Raw genomic sequence first — 22,500 nt, forward strand, 5'->3', positions numbered from 1 at the left:
CCTCAAGGTCTGGGTCATCAAGGAGCTGCGGTGATGGCGACAGGGAGTGACGGCCATTTCTCCTATGGTCTTCCCATCTTTGAACTATGTAGGACCGTGGCTCCTTACTCGTATCCTTCACCGTTCCGTAGCCTTTGGCTGCCTGCATGCGGACCACTGTCCCTCTGCAAGCGGCTGCAGTGGGTGACTCGACTTGTCATAGCAGCACTTCAGGGTGAGCCTTTTGTTTTGAAGTATGGCGGTGACTTGCTGGAGCTACCTCATGGTAGGCTCCAGCAGCATGAGCTACCTCGTGGTAGGCTCCAGCAGCTTGAGCTACCTCGTGGTAGGCTCCAGCAGTTTGAGCTACCTCGTGGTAGGCTCCAGCAGTTTGAGCTACCTCGTGGTAGGCTCCAGTAGTTTGAGCTACCTCATGGTAGGCTCCAGTAGTTTGAGCTACCTCATGGTAGGCTCCAGCAGTGTGAGCTACCTCATGGTAGGCTCCAGGAGTTTGAGCTACCTCATGGTAGGCTCCAGCAGCTTGAGCTACCTCATGGTAGGCTCCAGCAGCTTGAGCTACCTCATGGTAGGCTCCAGCAGTTTGAGCTACCTCATGGTAGGCTCCAGCAGCTTGAGCTACCTCATGGTAGGCTCCAGCAGTTTGAGCTACCTCATGGTAGGCTCCAGCAGTGTGAGCTACCTCATGGTAGGCTCCAGCAGCTTGAGCTACCTCATGGTAGGCTCCAGCAGTTTGAGCTACCTCATGGTAGGCTCCAGCAGCTTGAGCTACCTCATGGTAGGCACCAGCAGTTTGAGCTACCTCATGGTAGGCTCCAGCAGTTTGAGCTACCTCATGGTAGGCTCCAGCAGTTTGAGCTACCTCATGGTAGGCTCCAGCAGTTTTTCCACAGAGCTGTGCGGTGCTTGTGAGCTGGGAGCTCTGGAGAGAGTGTCTGCCAGGTACATGAACTTGCCCTTCTTGTAGATCAGGTGGATGCCCTAACTTTGCAGGCAAAGTAACATTCTCTGGAGACGGGCAGGAGCGGCATGAATGGGCTTTTTCATGATAATAATAATACATTTTATTTATAACACACTTTACATAAACTCAATGACCTCAAAGTGCTACAATGCACATTAAATGATAAATACAACATAATAGACCAACTAGATTAAAAAAAATAAATAATAATAATCATTTAAAATAGCAGTTTAGCCCAAGGCTTTTCTAAAAAGATGGATCTTTAGGCCTGCTGGTCACTTAGGGCTGGATGTCGGCTTCTACGATTTGGGCTTTCCGTAAACATAGTCTCTGAATGTTGTGGAGGCAAACACAACAGCTAGGAGCTTCTATTCTATTTGAGCGTATCGCATCTCAGTGTCTGTGAGAGCATGCGACGCGAAGGCTACTGGTTTACCGTTCTGTAAAGATGCTGCTCCTGGTCCATAACATGACGTGTCACAAGTCAGTGTAACTGGGTCCTTGACATTGTAACATGCCAGTACTGGTGGGCTAGACGGGCATGATTTGAGGCGCTTGAAAGCTTCTTGATGCTGTTGAAACCAGCACCATGCTGTCTCTTTGCGGGTGAGTTGCCTAAGGGGCACTGCAATGCTGAAATTTGGGATGTACTTGCTAAGGTAGTAGACCATACCCAGGTAGCGTTGTGGTGAGGTCAGATCCGTGGGGACTGGCATGTCATTGATCGCCAAAGTTTTAGGCGGGTCCGCTTTAAGGCCGTTGCTTGTGAAGATGTGGCCTGCGTTAGCTACATGGTCCAGGCGAAATTTACACTTGTCTGGGTTTACCCCGAGATTGACCTACCGTGCCTCTTCGAGCAACTTTATCAAGTTTGCGTCGTGCTCAACTTTTCCTTCAAACATTCAGGGTCCTCTCTAGATTCAGCTGCAGTAATGATCCCTCCATCATCTCCTGGTGCGCGCACTTCAGCAGAGTAGGCAAAAGACCGCCCTCGTTCGATGGCTTCTGGACCAGCAATGTTGAGAAGGATATAAGCCTGGGTCTTTGCTGTCTTCTCTCTCTCTCTCTCTCTCTCTCTCTCTCTCTCTCTCTCTCTCTCTCTCTCTCTCTCTCTCTCTCTCTCTCTCTCTCTCTCTCTCTCTCTCTTCTTCCAAAATGATGGCATGGTGTGTAGTATACTTTGTTAGGTATTGATTTATCATGGTACAGTCCCTGGGATATGGGATCAGTTGATGACTCTATGCTGCATCTGACACGGTGTTGGAGTGTTCCATCATTGTGGAGATGAAGTAACCTAAAGGTGGAGGTTTGTATGATGTCACCTGAAGGTGGAGATGATGTCACCTAAAGCTGGAGGTTTGGATGATGTCACATAATGGGAAGGTGATGTCAGTGTGTTAAGCCCTTCGCGGCTTTGATAGTTTCCATCAGTGCGTCCATAAGGGTTTACTTCAGGATGCTCCTTAGTGCAGTCAGAGGAGCAAGGTGGCAGAGTGGTGAGACAGGGTGACAGTGAGACAGCTCCATTCAACTTGAGATGCAAACAGATGCACATAAGCCTGGGTCTTTGCTGTCTTGTCTGAGTGTGTGGGAGCAATAAAAATATCATACTCCCGCTTAAAAATACGCCAATTCTCTGTGATATTTTCATCAAAAACGAGAGGGTCTGGTCTGCGAAATCCAACGGCATCATGGCGGGGGAAAGGAAAATAACGTTGTGAACTGGTGATAGCTATACTAGCACGGTTAATTGCAACAGGTTGTTCAAGGAAGAGTGAAAAAAGAAGAGAAAAAAAACACTGGCGAGAAGTCCGTAATCGCTTCTGACACCATGTAGAGAGTTTGTATGGGTTGGTATGAGTCAAGGATCACACAGAGTATAAACGACCAGTGGCGGTTTTAGGCACGGTTGAACCAGGCAGCCGCCCGGGTCGCCATATTTGTGAGGAGCGCCAAATCACATGGGGGGCACCACAAGTAGAAAATATAAACGCGCTGCGAATCGGTTTTCAATGAAGTACATAACAATGTGTGGGGAATTGGTATTTTGGCGCCCTCTCTGGCTGCAGGCGCACATGCTCGTTGAGAAGGTGCCGGCACAGACGGAATGAATCCCCACTGAAGTCGGTAGGGTCATGGTAACCCCCCCACGCCCCCCCCCCCACCATACAAGAGGTAAAAATGAACTAGGCCACCGGGCATTCTGATTGGATGAGGCAAGACAGTACGGTGGCTCTGGTGGCTCATAATGAACAAACTGCATAATCATTTTACCAAATGATCTACACCAGGGTTCTGCAACCCTAGGCACGCGTGCCACCACTGGCAAGTGGCAGCATAATCATTGGAACACTTTAAAAAAAAAAAAAAGTAAAAATATTTTCTATTTTATTATTATTATTAAAAATTGTAACTGAAGAATACAGCAGCATAATTATTACTACTGATTTTTTTGCACTTTATGCCCAAATATTGCTGCAAGTGGCCTGTATGCATCGCCTTCACATGGTTTTGCAAAGCTGTACACGTCTTAAAGATATTGATGTGGATGCATCCAACATTCTCTTGTTTTTTACATTTCTCACAGTGCAAATATATTTTTGATGAGTTTCTGAAAGTGGTGTTTTAAGATGGGACATATGTTATTATAATTTATAAGCCAATGTAGCAAATATAACAACAAAAAAAACATTTAAAATGTTGATGCATGATTGTGGACTATATGGAAATTATACAATTCCAGTACTTCTGGAAATGTTTTTGGTCGCTGTGTGCCTGTGTCATTATTCAGCTTAATATTTAATAGATTGTTGCTTAAGGCACACTCATTAACGAGAAAATGTCAAACTGGCACTGCATGTAGAAAAGGTTGCTGACCCCTGATCTACGCTAACATTGTGCGTTGCTATTATGTATCGCCTGATTAAGAGATGTCCTAATCTACCACACGGTGCCGCTGTTGGCAAATACAGTGAAGCAAATCCTTATTAAAATGATTTGTATGTTTGCGTTAATTAAACACTACATGGGTGTGTCACATCTTTACTGAGTCAACTTCTCAGAGAGAGAATACGCCGCCCAAAGAGACCAAGAGGGGAGTTGAGCTGGACCACAGACGGCCCGGGACACCGAGAGGGGAGGTGAGCTGGACCATAGACGTCCCGGGACACCAAGAAGGAGGTGAGCTGGACCATAGACAGCCCGGGACACCGAGAGGGGAGGTGAGCTGGACCATAGACAGCCGGGTCACCGAGAGGGGAAGTGGACCATAGATGGCCCACTGTCTCGGCTGCAACATTACGGACTTAAGGCGCGTTGGTGTTCCGACAGAAAGTTGTGAGGAGAGAGACTGGGCTGTATAAAGGGAGACCCGGCAGTGGTGAGGAGAGAGGCTGGGCTGTATAAAGGGAGACCCAGTGGTGGTGGTGAGGGCGGGGAAAAAACTGGTCTGTATAAAGGGAGAACCGGCAGTGGTGAGGAGAGAGACTGAGCTGTATAAAGGGAGACCCCGCGTTGTAAGGGGAGAGACGGCTGTGTAAAGGGAGACCCAGTCTACGGGAGATGGGATAATGCTCCGGCTACTGAGAACAGAGGAGAACAACCTGAGGACATAGACGGGAACCCAGGAAGGTACGGAACATTTAAATAGAAAAGGTTTGCTACGGACACCTTTTATTCTGCATAAGGGCGTTGTAGAAAGAACTGATTCCCTATAAGAGCCATTAGACAGCAGGGAACTACATGAAAATAGTCCAGAGAAATGACCTCATGCAACTTTAAAACGTCCCGTGAGCACATCGACTTATTATGGGACTGATTCCTTTCATAGTGTCCGATCAGTTTGGAGACTCGACGATGAACGTCTTCATGGAGGAGCAGGGACCGCCGAGCTCCTCCGGACGACGGGGCTCCGGACTGAGGTACGGCTGTTGGTCTTACGGAGTCTGGGGGTTTATCACACAGAAGGTCGTTCGGGATTGAGAAGTCTAAATAATAATTACACAAAGGCCTATACCTCATATGTAACACATTAAAATACAAACAGTGCCCAACATGTTGCAGCTCTTTCCGACTCGAACAGAATGTCAAGTCCCAGTTGAAGCTTCGACCTTTAGACTCATTTCCTGCTCTAAGTCTCATAGAGACCCTATGTAGAGGCCATGGGAAACTTAGAGAGTAAACAATTTAGCATCCTGCAATCTCTCTCTCTCTCTCTCTCTCTCTCTCTCTCTCTCTCTCTCTCTCTCTCTCTCTCTCTCTCTCTCTCTCTCTCTCTCTCTCTCTCTCTCTCTCTCTCTCTCTCTCTCTCTCTCTCTCTCTCTCTCTCTCTCTCTCTCTCTCTCAGGCTTCTTCCAAAATGATGGCATGGTGTGTAGTATACTTTGTTAGGTATTGATTTATCATGGTACAGTCCCTGGGATATGGGATCAGTTGATGACTCTATGCTGCATCTGACACGGTGTTGGAGTGTTCCATCATTGTGGAGATGAAGTAACCTAAAGGTGGAGGTTTGTATGATGTCACCTGAAGGTGGAGATGATGTCACCTAAAGCTGGAGGTTTGGATGATGTCACATAATGGGAAGGTGATGTCAGTGTGTTAAGCCCTTCGCGGCTTTGATAGTTTCCATCAGTGCGTCCATAAGGGTTTACTTCAGGATGCTCCTTTAGTGCAGTCAGAGGAGCAAGGTGGCAGAGTGGTGAGACAGGGTGACAGTGAGACAGCTCCATTCAACTTGAGATGCAAACAGATGCACATGCCCATGCCGTGAAGCCCTGCGTAGATTTCCATTTGTGCAAACTAGCACCTCTTTGGAGACGTGATGTCTGAGGTTGTATAATAAGTCCAGACCTCAAGTTCACCTGCTCCCAAGATACGGATCAGATCTGAATATGATGTTGAGAATCCCAGCACCACCCATAAGACTGCACCACCCATAAGACCTTCAGGTGGTGCAGAACCCCAGCACCACCCATAATACCTTCAGGTGGTGCAGAACCCCAGCACCACCCATAAGACCTTCAGGTGGTGCAGAACCCCAGCACCACCCATAAGAGCTTCAGGTGGTGCAGTAGGAGGATCTCCGTCATGTGTGGCTTCTTGTGGATTAAGCCGCTGCCTCTGAGGCCGGCTTCTGTGTCATGTGACCCGCCACCAACGCTGTGTTTGTTATTCTGCGGCCCACAGAAAGGCTCTTCTGTTCCTCCGTCACAGCAGAGGGGAAAAAACGTCCTCAAAAAGTTCCTCCTCAGTTGTGATTCTGATGCAGCACATGTTTCAAACCGATTCTCTCTCCCCTTCCGTACCTATTCCAGTTTTGAATTCCAAAAGGTTGTGAAACCAGTCATGAGGAATGGACACACCTCGAGTCCTGATCTCATGCTGATGCTATTGTGGATCCAACAGCCTCTTCCAAACCCTGTTTTCAGCTGCTCAAATGACACACAGCCATGAAACTACGGCGTGAGCCATGGACCAAACTTCATACTGAAGGACCATTCCAATTGCATTCCCTCCCATAACCAGCAACGATAACTGTAAACAGTGGCAGAACGAGCAAGCCTTTCTGAAGTCCTCTAGCAGTGTCCTCGTAGGCTCCCTAGTCCCTGCCGAAGGGCGGGACTTCCTTCTGCCACACATTGAAACAATGTGATGGCGGGCGAGGAGCGAGCCATCCAGTGGAAGCCAACTCACTGACCGGAAACGCCATGAGCGCCTGCTGCTGGTCACTTCTGGCAATTACAAGCAATAATTTATAGTTATTAGGGAAACATTGAAACATATCTTTTTACACAATTTGGTTTATCAACCTATTCTGTGATTTATTATTCACTTTTCCCCAGAATCCCTTGCCGTTGTGCACTTGTGGCAGAAGAGGTAGGACGGGTTTGGCCTGCCTTTGTCCACTCTCCTCTCCTTCCAGCACATAGCAGCTGGAGTCCTCCCACCTCCGGCCTCACTGCATTCTGATTGCGTTTCAGATGAATTTGCTCATTGTATGTTCTCAATAGCAACTTGTGCTTATCAGGAATCACATTGACAGATTGATGTGGGGAGTGGGAACAACACAAAGCTAACGACTTGATTTGTTCAACCTCTGTTATCAAAGTTTGTCCTCTGGTCAGACGGTATCTGCTACACTTACATTCTGCTTGTGCTAGTCACTCATGGCTGTGAGTGCAATATTTTAAGACATTTTACTGTGGTTCATACAATAAAACATAGATACTACTACTAGTACTACCAGTAGTCCAAATACAGCTACTGCTATTATGAAGCATGGTAGATACATTTGGACCAGTCGTCTATCAATCATTTTCTGCAGTGCTTCAGTAGACCCTGCAGTGCTTCAGTAGACCCTGCAGTGCTTCAGTAGACCCTGCAGTGCATCAGTAGACCCTGCAGTGCTTCAGTAGACCCTGCAGTGCTTCAGTAGACCCTGCAGTGCTTCAGTAGACCCTGCAGTGCATCAGTAGACCCTGCAGTGCTTCAGTAGACCCTGCAGTGCTTCAGTAGACCCTGCAGTGCTTCAGTAGACCCTGCAGTGCTTCAGTAGACCCTGCAGTGCTTCAGTAGACCCTGCAGTGCATCAGTAGAGCCTGCAGTGCTTCAATAGACCCTGCAGTGCATCAGTAGACCATGCAGTGCATCAGTAGACCCTACAGTGCATCAGTAGACCCTGCAGTGCTTCAGTAGACCCTGCAGTGCTTCAGTAGACCCTGCAGTGCTTCAGTAGACCCTGCAGTGCTTCAGTAGACCCTGCAGTGCTTCAGTAGACCCTGCAGTGCTTCAGTAGACCCTGCAGTGCTTCAGTAGACCCTGCAGTGCTTCAGTAGACCCTGCCGTGCTTCAGTAGACCCTGCAGTGCTTCAGTAGACCCTGCAGTGCTTCAGTAGACCCTGCAGTGCTTCAGTAGACCCTGCAGTGCTTCAGTAGACCCTGCAGTGCTTCAGTAGTCCCTGCAGTGCTTCAGTAGACCCTGCAGTGCTTCAGTAGACCCTGCAGTGCTTCAGTAGACCCTGCAGTGCTTCAGTAGACCCTGCAGTGCTTCAGTAGACCCTGCAGTGCATTCACAGATTAGGCCTTCTTAAAGTGCAACGCTCCTTCCCATCCTTCTTGCTAGGCCTCTCTCAGGAGGAGGACCAGGACCCTGAACATGGGGCTACTCCTCTTATGAGGAGGACTGGTCCTGGACCCTCATCATGGGGGGCTACTGGGTCCTGGACCCTCATCATGGGGGGCTACTGGGTCCTGGAGCCTCATCATGGGGGGCTCATGGGTCCTGGAGCCTCATCATGGGGGGCTCATGGGTCCTGGAGCCTCATCATGGGGGGCTACTGTGTCCTGGAGCCTCATCATGAGGGGCTACTGGGTCCTGGAGCCTCATCATGAGGGGCTACTGGGTCCTGGAGCCTCATCATGGGGGGCTACTGGGTCCTGGAGCCTCATCATGGGGGGCTCATGGGTCCTGGACCCTCATCATGGGGGCTCATGGGTCCTGGGGCCTCATCATGGGGGCTCATGGGTCCTGGGGCCTCATCATGGGGGGCTCATGGGTCCTGGAGCCTCATCATGGGGGGCTCATGGGTCCTGGAGCCTCATCATGGGGGGCTACTGGGTCCTGGAGCCTCATCATGGGGGGCTCATGGGTCCTGGAGCCTCATCATGGGGGGCTCATGGGTCCTGGGGCCTCATCATGGGGGGCTCATGGGTCCTGGAGCCTCATCATGGGGGGCTACTGGGTCCTGGAGCCTCATCATGAGGGGCTACTGGGTCCTGGGGCCTCATCATGAGGGGCTACTGGGTCCTGGAGCCTCATAATGGGGGGCTCATGGGTCCTGGACCCTCATCATGGGGGCTCATGGGTCCTGGAGCCTCATCATGGGGGCTACTGGGTCCTGGGGCCTCATCATGAGGGGATACTGGGTCCTGGAGCCTCATCATGGGGGGCTCATGGGTCCTGGAGCCTCATAATGGGGGGCTCATGGGTCCTGGACCCTCATCATGGGGGCTCATGGGTCCTGGAGCCTCATAATGAGGGGCTACTGTCGGGGGCTTCCCTTGGAGCCTGCTCTCTTCATGTGACCGGCCCGAGGGGATGAAGCATGCCTCTCTCTGATAAATGCCTCGCTGGGAGACAATGGACCCAGTGTCAGAGCTGCAATTATGACTGGAGGGGAGAACCTCGACCGCTGTCTTCTCTGGCCTGTCTGCCTAAATGTTAGTCTGGTAGGAATCAGGCCCTCTTCGTGTCCGTGGTGACGTCACTGTGGTCGCAATGTCCCATCTACAAGTCCAAACAATCATCTGTCCCCAGACCAACTCAGACTACCACTCAGACTAACTTAGACTAACTCGCAGACTAACTCAGACTAACTCACACTTACTCTCAGACTAAATCAGACCAACTCTCAGACTAACTCGGACCAACTCAGACTAACTCATAGACTAAATCAGACTAACTCTCAGACTAACTCACACTAACTCTCAGACTAAATCAGACTAACTCTCAGACTAACTCAGACCAACTCAGACTCACTCAGACTAACTCTCAGACTAACTCAGACCTACTCAGACTCACTCAGACCAACTCAGACTAAATCACTCTAACTCTCAGACTAACTCACTCTAACTCTCAGACTAACTCAGACAAACTCAGACTAACTCATAGAGCAGTCAGAGGTTGAACTCTGTGTTCAGCTGCTGCTGGGTTCCCCGTCTGGGGGATAGCCACCTGATGCTGCAGCTAACCGCTTTAGCCTCATGTTGGGGTTGTAGCATTAACACTAGTTCTCACGAGTATAGTGCCAGTACCAACTCGTATAGTGCTAGTTCTCACTAGTATAGTGCTAGTACTCACTAGTATAGTGCTAGCACTCACTAGTATAGTGCTAGTACTCACTAGTATAGTGCCAGTACCAACTAGTATAGTGCTAGTTCTCACTAGTATAGTGCTAGTACTCACTAGTATAGTGCTAGTACTCACTAGTATAGTGCTAGTACCAACTAGTATAGTGCTAGTACTCACTAGTATAGTGCTAGTACCGACTAGTATAGTGCTAGTACCGACTAGTATAGTGCTAGTACTCACTAGTATAGTGCTAGTACTCACTAGTATAGTGCTAGTACTAGCTAGTATAGTGCTAGTACTCACTAGTATAGTGCTAGTACTCACTAGCATAGTGCTAGTACTAACTAGTATAGTGCTAGTACTCACTAGTATAGTGTTAGTACTGACTAGTATAGGGCTAGTACTGACCAGTATAGTGCTAGTACTCACTAGTATAGTGCTAGTACTGACTAGTATAGTGCTAGTACTGACTAGCATAGTGCTAGTACTGACTAGTATAGTGCTAGTACTGACTAGTATAGTGCCAGTACTCACTAGTATAGTGCCAGTACTCACTAGTATAATGCCAGTACTCACTAGTATAGTGCTAGTACTAACTAGTATAGTGCTAGTACTAACTAGTATAGTGCCAGTACTCGCTAGTATAGTGCTAGTACTCGCTAGTACTAATTAGTATAGTGCTAGTACTAACTAGTATAGTGCTAGTCGTATCCCCTCGTACCTTTGTGTTGCCGCGGCAGACGTTGTGGGAAGAAGTTTGTTTTGTGGATGGTGATGAAGGAAGGGGGGGAGGGGGATTCTCAGGGTCTGGATTCTCTCTCTCTCTCTCTCTCTCTCTCTCTCTCTCTCTCTCTCTCTCTCTCTCTCTCTCGCTCTCTCTTTGGTGTCTCTGTTGTCTCTCTGGTCTCTCTCTCTGGTGTCTCTCTGGTGTCCCTCTGGTCTCTCTCTCTGGTCTCTCTCTCTGGTCTCTCTCTCTGGTGTCTTTCTGATCTCTCTGGAGTCTCTCTGGTCTCTCTATCTGGTGTCTCTCTGATCTCTCTGGGGTCTCTCTGGTCTCTCTGATCTCTCTGGGGTCTCTCTGGTCTCTCTCTCTGGTCTCTCTCTCTTGTGTCTCTCTGGGGTCTCTCTGGTCTCTCTCTCTGGTGTCTCTCTGGTCTCTCTCTGGTCTCTCTCTCTCTGGTGTCTCTCTGGTTTCTCTCTGGTCTCTCTCTCTGGTGTCTCTCTGGTCTATCTCTCTGGTGTCTCTCTGGTCTCTCCGGTGTAGGTCTTTCCAGAGACCAGTGTGTTTACTGTGATCTTCTCATCACTGAGCAGCTGTGGCCCTGCACTGTGTTTAGTCTCTCCTCAGGGATTACGTTCCTCCTCTCCTCCTCCATCCTCCCTCCTTCCTCCTCCCTCCCTCCTCCCTCTTCCGTCCCTCCCTCCCTCCCTCCTCCCTCCCTCCTCCGTCCCTCCTCCCTCCTCCCTCCCTCCTCCCTCCCTCCTCCCTCCCTCCTCCTCCTTCCCCTTCAGTTGTTCCCACACACCAACAAATAGCCTTAAAGTTTATTCACCCCATCATATTTTAAATGATTGAGGCCATAATATACGTGTACTCCCCCCCCCCCCCCTGTGCTCCCTCCCACAACAGATAAAAAATATAAAACAAATAGAATGTAGCCCATAATATCTGCATCGCTCCCATGGGAACCTGATCCATTTTGCATGATGGGAATGTCAGGTGTATAACCACATCAAGAGACGTAGCCACAGACATTGTTGTTGAAAGTGTCTCAGAACGCTCATGGATCTCATTAAGGTACGACTCTCTGTTAGGAAACTGAGTGATGTACAGTCCCTGACCTGCAGCTCTCAGAGAAAAGAACAAAGTACAAAGTCAGCACACATAGGAGGGTGGTGACTAGAGGGGGGGGGGTGGTGACTAGAGGGGTTGGTGACTAGAGGAGGGTGGTGGTGACTAGAGGGGGGGGTGGTGACTAGAGGGGGGGGTGGTGACTAGAGGGGGTGGTGACTAGAGGGGGTGGTGACTAGAGGAGGGTGGTGGTGACTAGAGGAGGGTGGTGACTAGAGGAGGGTGGTGGTGACTAGAGGGGGTGGTGGTGACTAGAGGGGTTGGTGGTGACTAGAGGGGGTGGTGGTGACCAGAGGGGGTGGTGGTGACTAGAGGGGGTGGTGGTGACTAGAGGGGGTGGTGGTGACTAGAGGGGGTGGTGGTGACTAGAGGAGGGTGGTGGTGACTAGAGGAGGGTGGTGGTGACTAGAGGAGGGTGGTGACTAGAGGGGGTGGTGGTGACTAGAGGGGGGGGTGGTGACTAGAGGGGGTGGTGGTGACTAGAGGAGGGTGGTGGTGACTAGAGGGGGTGGTGACTAGAGGGGGTGGTGGTGACTAGAGGGGGTGGTGGTGACTAGAGGGGGTGGTGGTGACTAGAGGGGGTCGTGACTAGAGGAGGGTGGTGGTGACTAGAGGGGGTGGTGGTGACTAGAGGGGGTCGTGACTAGAGGAGGGTGGTGGTGACTAGAGGGGGTCGTGACTAGAGGAGGGTGGTGGTGACTAGAGGAGGGTGGTGGTGACTAGAGGGGGGGGTGGTGACTAGAGGGGGGGGTGGTGACTAGAGGGGGTCGTGACTAGAGGGGGTGGTGGTGACTAGAGGGGGTGGTGGTGACTAGAGGGGGTGGTGGTGACTAGAGGGGGTGGTGGTGACTAGAGGAGGGTGGTGGTGACTAGAGGGGGTGGTGGTGACTAGAGGGGGTGGTGGTGACTAGAGGGGGTGGTGGTGACTAGAGGGGGTGGTGGTGACTAGAGGAGGGTGGTGGTGACTAGAGGGGGTGGTGGTGACTAGAGGGGGTGGTGGTGACTAGAGGGGGTGGTGGTGACCAGAGGGGGTGGTGGTGACTAGAGGGGGTGGTGGTGACTAGAGGGGGTGGTGGTGACTAGAGGAGGGTGGTGGTGGTTAGAGGGGGTGGTGGTGACTAGAGGAGGGTGGTGGTGACTAGAGCAGGGTGGTGGTGACTAGAGGGGGTGGTGGTGACCCGAGGGGGTGGTGGAGACCAGAGGGGGTGGTGGTGACTAGAGGGGGTGGTGGTGACTAGAGGAGGGTGGTGGTGACTAGAGGAGGGTGGTGGTGACTAGAGGGGGTGGTGGTGACTAGAGGAGGGTGGTGGTGACTAGAGGAGGTGGTGGTGACCAGAGGGGGTGGTGGTGACTAGAGGAGGGTGGTGGTGACTAGAGAAGGGTGGTGGAGACCAGAGGGGGTGGTGGTGACTAGAGGGGGTGGTGGTGACTAGAGGAGGGTGGTGGTGACTAGAGGGGGTGGTGGTGACTAGAGGGGGTGGTGGTGACTAGAGGAGGGTGGTGGTGACTAGAGGGGGTGGTGGTGACTAGAGGGGGTGGTGGTGACTAAAGGGGGTGGTGGTGACTAAAGGGGGTGGTGGTGACTAGAGGGGGTGGTGGTGACCAGAGGGGGTGGTGGTGACCAGAGGGGGTGGTGGTGACTAGAGAGGGTGGTGGTGACTAGAGGGGGTGGTGGTGACTAGAGGAGGGTGGTGGTGACTAGAGGAGGGTGGTGGTGACTAGAGGGGGTGGTGGTGACTAGAGGGGGTGGTGGTGACTAGAGAAGGGTGGTGGTGACTAGAGGAGGGTGGTGCTTCTGACTAGATGGGTGGGGTTGTCTAGGACCAGAAGGTTGCTATTGGCCTGTTCTGCACATGTGGCACTAGAGGCCTCTTGTGCCCCCCCCCCCCCCCCCACCCCACCCCCCAGGGAGCTAAATGCTACACCAGCTGCTCCAGACATGCTACAGCAGCCACATGCCCTCTGAACGGCATGGACTTCGTTCTAACCAACAAAGAGAAGGTTCTACCCGGTCCGGGAGAACCTGCCTGGACCTGTTCAGCGTGCCTCCTGCTCTGCCTCTCCCGTTTACTATACCTGGTCCCGCTTCCCAGTGTTCACCTAAACCTTCCAGTGGGAACAGTGTGCAATGGAAGTTAAGGTTTCACTCGAATCCTTTCAAATTAGTTCCTTTTTGTTGTTAGTTGTTTGTTCCTGTCTATTTTGTTAGATTTTATGGAAATATTGTAACACTGCAAAATCACAATATATTTCCTCAGAGTTGGGCTTCAATGACCATACCCAGCCCATTTTAATATGTTGGAGGTGGGACTGGAAAGTGTGATGTATAGCATGGAGAATTGTTAATTCTTCTCCCAGCCCTCCCTCTTTCCTTCTCTGACATAAGTGCAAAGGTATTCAGAGAATCTGCCTGAAGATTCAAACCATAGAGTCAAATTTACTATCGTTCACATCTGTCTCTCCTCCAGACTTGAATTCATTAGCATTATCGTTCTGGAGCCTTATGGAAACACAGACTGGTATTTTACAAGCTTTCACGTTTTAAGGTGTTGAGGCAACCTTCAAGCATCAGTTTTTTTCAGGACTTTGCACATGACTCATATTGTTCCTGTTGTTAAGGTTTGTGTTAGTCGCGCTATAGAGGGACACTTACCGCTCTACACACGATCTGGTCTTAAACTAGTCTTAAACTGTTTCATCTCCGGAGCCAGAAAACTACTTCGGCGTGCCTGCTAGACTGAGGGATTTGCCAGAGGGTTTGGAGTGTTGTATGCATTGTCAGGTTCTCCAACTGAATCGCAACTCGGTTCCTGACCCGTCAAAGAACCACTGGGTTGTTCCCTGCATGGCGCTGTATTGTGAAACGCGTCGGTGCTCCTGGGAGATTCTTGTTTTGGGAGGCGTTGCCTCCCTCCTCCAGGGGAGACAGCTCTAGTCCTCCGTTGACTGAAGGCTCAGCCGGTCAAGCTGCAACTTGCACCAACATTCAGAAACACGCCCTGGGTTCCTGGGAACAGCGGCGGGACGGCAGGAATCTAAAACAACCAAACAACCGAAAGGACAGTCCGGTCCGACTTCTGTCTGCGTACATGCCGGCCTAATGACAGCGCGTAGAGCAGGCTTTGGCTCAGTGGAGAATGTAAACATGATGGGTTTGAGCTCGAGGCATGATGAGTCTTCCTATCGCATGTTTCCCTAATGATTCTAATATTAGCTTGTAAAAATAAACTGGCTAGCATCTTTCAGCAGCTAGTCAGCGCCAACAGAATGATGCAACATTATAAGCTGAAGACAGAATTAACAGTGTAGAGCAGCATTTAGGCATCACAAGCAACAACTAAACATTAACAAATGTCAATAGATATTTATTTATCGGTGGTGGGGCGATAAATTAATTCATATGGGAATAATCAGTAAAGTAGTACAGTCAGTCTACTGTGGACGTTAATATGTGTCTACATGTTCTTCCTAACGTCTGTCAGACCTTGTACCCTTGATGGAGTTTTAGCTCCACCTGATGCCGTCTGCTCACACTTTATCAGACGCCACTCTGGGCCACAGAGACCACGGTCTCTGTGTCAGCGCTGTTTATACATCATGTGACTTTCCTGTCGGCCAGACATCCTGTTCAACCAGGCTCATGAAGAACACAATGACGTTGACATTCACGCATTCTGCAAATATGCTTTCCCTGTCGTATACACATGATGTGTGTGTGTGTGAGCGGACTTCATGTTTGAAATTATGCTTTATCGTGACCAGTACATGTAGTAGTATAGGGTTAGTTTACGGATATTAGTGTTAGTACATATAATATAGGAACAGTACATGTAGAATAGGGTTAGTACATGTAGAATTGGGTTGTACTTGTAGGTTAGGGTTAGTTCAGTATGTGTAGTTTAGGGTTACTTCAGTATGTATAGTTTACGGTTAGGGTTAGTTCAGTATGTTTAGGTTAGGGTAAGGGTGAGTTCAGTATGTGTAGTTTAGGGTTGGTTCAGTTTGTGTAGTTAAGGGTTAGGGTTGATTCAGTTGGTTTAGTTAAGGGTTAATTGTGATTCAGTATGTGGAGTTTAGGCTTAGTGTTAGAATATGTAGAATATGTACTGCCCTGTGTGTGTGTGTGTGTGTGTGTGTGTGTGTGTGTGTGTGTGTGTGTGTGTGTGTGTGTGTGTGTGTGTGTGTGTGTGTGTGTGTGTGTGTGTGTGTGTGTGTGTGTGTGTGTGTGTATGGTACAAAGCATTTTGATTCATCTCTTCTATTGCTGGTGGGAAGGTTTGCAGAGACAGCATAGAGGGTGCTGCTGTGGGGTGGGGAGTGGGTGTTTCAGAAATCGTGGCCTTTAAACGACAGCACACACCCTTGTTGCCTGTGAGCCACACACACACACACACACACACACACACACACACACACACACACACACACACACACACACACACACACACACACACACACACACACACACACACTCAGATGCAAGCACACACATAAACATGCAAACAATGCACACCCGACTGTACACAAATCCAACCTTTTTTGTAATATTATTGCATTGTTTTGTTTTTTTATTAAAGCTGAAGCCCAAACTCTTCTCTCTTAATATAATAAATAAATCATAAAAGTATCTTGGAGAGACTTGTAATCTTAAGCAGCCATAGCTTAGTGAGGGGGGGGCATTGCTGGGATTCCTCACACTGAGGACCCTCCCCTCCCCCAGTGGAGTGGTCCTGACCCCCCACGGACACATGGGGGTCTGGTAGCCCACTGGGAGACCCCACCTTCACCCAGGCCCCCTCACCCACTTAGGTCCACCCCATCCACCATCATGGACCTGGGGTCTGTTCCTTGGTTTACCTTCAGATGGAATGTGTGTGTGTCATATAGTATTAGTATCAAATATAAAAACAAAGGGTTAGGGTTAGGGGTGAGGTTAGGGTTAGGGGTGAGGTTAGGGTTAGGGGTGAGGTTAGGGTTAGGGGAGAGGTTAGGGTTAGTGGTAAGGTTGATGCCTTAACGCTCGTTTGAGCGCAGGAGGGCTTGTTTGTTTTTATATTTGATGCTAATACTATATCACACAGGGTTAGGGTTAGGGTTAGGGTTAACCCTAACCCTAACCCTAAACCTAACTCACCCCTAACCCTAACCTCACCCCTATCCCTAACCTCACCCCTAACCCTAACCTTACCCCTATCCCTAACCTTACCCCTAACCCTAAACCTAACCCTAACCTCACCCCGTCCCTAACCTTCAGTCAGAGAGGGTGTCGGTGGATGGAGAGCAGCTCCTGGCTGCTGGACACGTTTCAATGTTTCAGTGGCCCATCCCCCTGTGTCACACATGCACACAGTACTCTTAGATAAACACTTAATTACGTCTAGAAGACACTCAGCACTGTTGTTAAGTCTGCAAACAGCCTGTGTGTGTCGCCCCTAGCTTGAAGAGATCAGTGCTGTGAGAGGCTGTGGCTCCAGCCCTGCAGAGACCAGATGACTGTGTCTCTAGGTGTCTTGTGACCTGGTTTTAAATTGGGCTTGACTCTTTCATGTTGCTTCACACCGCCGGCACAACCTCAGCTCTGACATCGTCTGGCCTCGGAACAGAGACTCTTCTTGTGGTAGTTAGTAGTAGTAGTAAGTTTGTTAACAGTTAGTCCGAGGCCAAAACGTCTTAGTTGTTCATTCTTTACTAACAGAAGAGGATGATGGTGGTGGTTGATATGTGGGTCAGCCAACAGCTCCGTTGGCTCTAGTCACTCCCAGCCCATCAGTCAGAGGGAGGAGGTACTGTGGAAGAGGAGCGTCTTCAACTCCTGACCCGTGGAGGAGCTCCTCGTCCTCATGACCTCATCTCATCCCCTCATTCACTTCTCCTTTCACCCCCAACAGGGCGTCGACCAAGAGCAAAGCGCCCCCTCCCCCCCAACGGAGCGACCCGTATCCCCGCTACCCCGGGGGGGGGCCCATGGAGCAGGACGAGCTGGCCCTGGTGGTGGTCCTACCGGGAGGGGCGGAAAAGACCACCAGCGTGCACGGCAGGTGAGTCCCTGACCTGGGGAGCCCGGGTTCTCCTCCTGCCCTGGGGGGTTCTCCTCCTGCCCTGGGGGGTTCTCCTCCTGCCCTGGGGGCCCCGGGTTCTCCTCCTGACCTGGGGGGTTCTCCTCCTGACCTGGGGGGTTCTCCTCCTGCCCTGGGGGGTTCTCCTCCTGACCTGGGGGGTTCTCCTCCTGCCCTGGGGGGTTCTCCTCCTGCCCTGGGGGGTTCGCCTCCTGCCCTGGGGGGTTCTCCTCCTGCCCTGGGGGGTTCGCCTCCTGCCCTGGGGGCCCAGGTTCTCCGGGAGCGTCGGCCCCCCAGGGGTCCCCCATGTTGTAGATAAACACGTCATATTGATGAGTCGGGACATTCAGGGCCTTTAAGACCCTCACTGCAGTCGGACCCTGAAGAGCTCCAGAGGGTTTCCTGTACGGGTGGTGTGGATGGGAACAGGGGTCCATACTGGTATTGGTAGTGATTTGGGTGGAGCAGCACAGTGGGTTGAGTTAGGTGGAGCAGCACAGTGAGTTAGGTGGAGCAGCACAGTGGGTTGAGTTAGGTGGAGCAGCACAGTGAGTTAGGTGGAGCAGCAAAGTTTGATGAGTTAGGTGGAGCAGCAGAGTTTGATGAGTTAGGTGGAGCAGCACAGTGGGTGGAGTTAGGTGGAGCAGCACCGTGAGTTAGGTGGAGCAGCAGAGTTTGATGAGTTAGGTGGAGCAGCAGAGTTTGATGAGTTAGGTGGAGCAGCACAGTGAGTGGAGTTGGGTGGAGCAGCACAGTGATTTGGGTGGAGTAGCACAGTGGGTGGAGTTAGTTGGAGCAGCACAGTGATTTGGGTGGAGCAGCACAGCGGCTGGTTTTAGGTGGAGGAGCACAGTGAGTGGAGTTAGGTGGAGCAGCACATTGATTTGGGTGGAGTAGCACAGTGGGTGGAGTTAGTTGGAGCAACACAGTGATTTGGGTGGAGTAGCATAGTGGGTGGAGTTAGGTGGAGGAGCACAGTGGGTGGAATTGGGTGGAGCAGCACAGTGATTTGGGTGGAGCCGTGAGTCATGCTGTCTGGCAGTAGGGTTGCTGTAGAAAGCAGCAGCCAGCGTTGGGTGTGTTTGCAGCTTGGTGTCTCTACAGTTACTCCGTGGAACGGAGAAATCACACATTCAGGGCAGGCCGCTGCCAGCGTCTCGCCTGGAGAACGGCTGAATTTGGAGTTTCTGTTCTGCTTTTGGGAAGCAGTAGCAGAGAAGCTGCTGTCTGGGGTTTCCACTGAGGACTCCTAATGGGAGCAGCATGTGTCAATAAATCACAATGTGGATACGGCTTCATGACACAAGGTCTCTCTGTCCTTCAACCACTGCCCTTACAGGCTTACCTTCGCCTTAGACGCCGGCAAACTTTACTTAAGATACCCCTTATCCCTCCCACTCCCTATGCTCACAGTTCTTCAACCTTTCCCTTGGCGATATCTGAAAGCCCTTTGGCCTTGTGACAAACCACTGTGTGATTCAATATAGAAGGATCAGGCATCAAATTCCTAGCTTCATTTTTTCCCCTTCTTCTGCGTGTTTGTACCAAAGGTACCAGAGCACCGTCTACACTGGGGACTCTTTCGTTCTTACCCTTATAGTAAACCGATCCCTTATTACTGCTAATCTGTTATTAATGTTAAAGTAACACAGTCCTTTATGAAGCCGAGCATGTGTTATTAACGTTATTAAAGTATGGAGCTCCTTTATTACTACTAGCATGTTTTTAACATTGAAGTATCTTGGTCCAATTTAACTGCTAGCATGTATTGTTAGCCTGCTGCTCCATCATTTCCTGCCGTCCCGTCTGCCTCAGGGTCTTCTATGTGTTTCCTGTGTGTCTTTCAGCAAACCCCTCATGGACCTCCTGGTCATGCTGTGTGCTCAGTACCACCTCAGCCCCTCCAGCCACACCCTGGAGCTGGTCACCGCTAACAGGAAGCACGTCAAGTTCAAGCCCAACGCCCGCATCGGAGCGCTGGGCGCCCAGCGGGTTCTGCTGAGAGCCAAAGGAGACGAGGACAAGAACACAACCGCCGGACCCCCGATGCCAGAGGTACAGACCCGGCTCTCCCCTGAGGGGGGAGCTGGATAGAGGGCGCACGGGGGCAGGGGGGGCGCCAGGGGGGGCGCCAGGGGGGCAGCCAGGGGCAGGGGGGGCCAGCCCTGGCTCAAAGGCACTGGGTTCAATCCCCTGTGTCCGCAGTCCAACTGCTCCTTAATGAACTCTACCTGCTCCTTAATGAACTCTACCTGCTCCTTAATGAACTCTACCTGCTCCTTAATGAACTGTAGCTGCTCCTTAATGAACTCTACCTGCTCCTTAATGAACTGTAGCTGCTCCTTAATGAACTCTACCTGCTCCTTAATGAACTCTACCTGCTCCTTAATGAACTCTACCTGCTCCTTAATGAACTGTAGCTGCTCCTTAATGAACTCTACCTGCTCCTTAATGAAGTGTAGCTGCTCCTTAATGAACTCTACCTGCTCCTTAATGAACTGTAGCTGCTCCTTAATGAACTCTACCTGCTCCTTAATGAACTCTACCTGCTCCTTAATGAACTCTACCTGCTCCTTAATGAACTCTACCTGCTCCTTAATGAACTGTAGCTGCTCCTTAATGAACTGTAGCTGCTCCTTAATGAACTGTAGCTGCTCCTTAATGAACTCTACCTGCTCCTTAATGAACTCTACCTGCTCCTTAATGAACTGTAGCTGCTCCTTAATGAACTCTACCTGCTCCTTAATGAACTCTACCTGCTCCTTAATGAACTGTAGCTGCTCCTTAATGAACTCTACCTGCTCCTTAATGAACTGTAGCTGCTCCTTAATGAACTCTACCTGCTCCTTAATGAACTCTACCTGCTCCTTAATGAACTCTACCTGCTCCTTAATGAACTCTACCTGCTCCTTAATGAACTGTAGCTGCTCCTTAATGAACTGTAGCTGCTCCTTAATGAACTGTAGCTGCTCCTTAATGAACTCTACCTGCTCCTTAATGAACTGTAGCTGCTCCTTAATGAACTGTACCTGCTCCTTAATGAACTCTACCTGCTCCTTAATGAACTCTACCTGCTCCTTAATGAACTCTACCTGCTCCTTAATGAACTCTACCTGCTCCTTAATGAACTCTACCTGCTCCTTAATGAACTGTAGCTGCTCCTTAATGAACTCTACCTGCTCCTTAATGAACTCTACCTGCTCCTTAATGAACTCTACCTGCTCCTTAATGAACTCTTCCTGCTCCTTAATGAACTCTACCTGCTCCTTAATGAACTCTACCTGCTCCTTAATGAACTGTAGCTGCTCCTTAATGAACTCTACCTGCTCCTTAATGAACTCTACCTGCTCCTTAATGAACTGTACCTGCTCCTTAATGAACTCTACCTGCTCCTTAATGAACTCTACCTGCTCCTTAATGAACTCCACCTGCTCCTTAATGAACTGTACCTGCTCCTTAATGAACTATACCTGCTCCTTAATGAACTGTAACTACTCCTTAATGAACTCTACCTGCTCCTTAATGAACTGTAACTGCTCCTTAATGAACTGTAGCTGCTCCTTAATGAACTCTACCTGCTCCTTAATGAACTGTAACTGCTCCTTAATGAACTGTAGCTGCTCCTTAATGAACTCTACCTGCTCCTTAATGAACTCTACCTGCTCCTTAATGAACTGTAGCTGCTCCTTAATGAACTGTACCTGCTCCTTAATGAACTCTACCTGCTCCTTAATGAACTCTACCTGCTCCTTAATGAACTCTACCTGCTCCTTAATGAACTCTACCTGCTCCTTAATGAACTCTACCTGCTCCTTAATGAACTCTACCTGCTCCTTAATGAACTCTACCTGCTCCTTAATGAACTGTAGCTGCTCCTTAATGAACTCTACCTGCTCCTTAATGAACTCTACCTGCTCCTTAATGAACTCTACCTGCTCCTTAATGAACTGTACCTGCTCCTTAATGAACTCTACCTGCTCCTTAATGAACTGTAGCTGCTCCTTAATGAACTCTACCTGCTCCTTAATGAACTGTACCTGCTCCTTAATGAACTCTACCTGCTCCTTAATGAACTGTAGCTGCTCCTTAATGAACTCTACCTGCTCCTTAATGAACTCTACCTGCTCCTTAATGAACTCTACCTGCTCCTTAATGAACTCTACCTGCTCCTTAATGAACTCTACCTGCTCCTTAATGAACTGTAGCTGCTCCTTAATGAACTCTACCTGCTCCTTAATGAACTCTACCTGCTCCTTAATGAACTCTACCTGCTCCTTAATGAACTCTACCTGCTCCTTAATGAACTCTACCTGCTCCTTAATGAACTCCACCTGCTCCTTAATGAACTCTACCTGCTCCTTAATGAACTGTAACTGCTCCTTAATGAACTCTACCTGCTCCTTAATGAACTGTAACTGCTCCTTAATGAACTGTAGCTGCTCCTTAATGAACTGTAACTGCTCCTTAATGAACTCTACCTGCTCCTTAATGAACTCTACCTGCTCCTTAATGAACTGTAGCTGCTCCTTAATGAACTCTACCTGCTCCTTAATGAACTCTACCTGCTCCTTAATGAACTGTAGCTGCTCCTTAATGAACTGTACCTGCTCCTTAATGAACTCTACCTGCTCCTTAATGAACTCTACCTGCTCCTTAATGAACTCTACCTGCTCCTTAATGAACTGTAGCTGCTCCTTAATGAACTCTACCTGCTCCTTAATGAACTGTAGCTGCTCCTTAATGAACTCTACCTGCTCCTTAATGAACTGTAGCTGCTCCT

General features: G+C 49.8%; 1 protein-coding gene across 6 annotated transcripts in view; it reads left to right on the forward strand.

The window, feature by feature from the left end:
- Positions 1-3,992: 3,992 nt before the first annotated feature.
- The window catches only part of cobll1b (cordon-bleu WH2 repeat protein-like 1b), a 26,626-nt gene continuing 8,118 nt past the window's right edge, over positions 3,993-22,500 (forward strand). For 3 of the 6 annotated variants that reach the window (XR_003974179.1, XM_030343851.1, XM_030343855.1), the window contains exons 1-4: positions 4,190-4,591; positions 4,791-4,881; positions 17,553-17,702; positions 19,568-19,775. Coding sequence is in view for 5 of the 6 variants with exons in the window: in XM_030343851.1 (XP_030199711.1) it covers positions 4,817-4,881; positions 17,553-17,702; positions 19,568-19,775 (423 nt within the window). In the remaining variant the exon portion in view is untranslated. The other 3 variants (XM_030343852.1, XM_030343854.1, XM_030343856.1) reach the window with 3 other exon arrangements.

This window comes from Gadus morhua, chromosome 20 (assembly GCF_902167405.1).
Source record: "Gadus morhua chromosome 20, gadMor3.0, whole genome shotgun sequence".
NCBI classification, from domain to species: Eukaryota; Metazoa; Chordata; class Actinopteri; order Gadiformes; family Gadidae; genus Gadus; species Gadus morhua.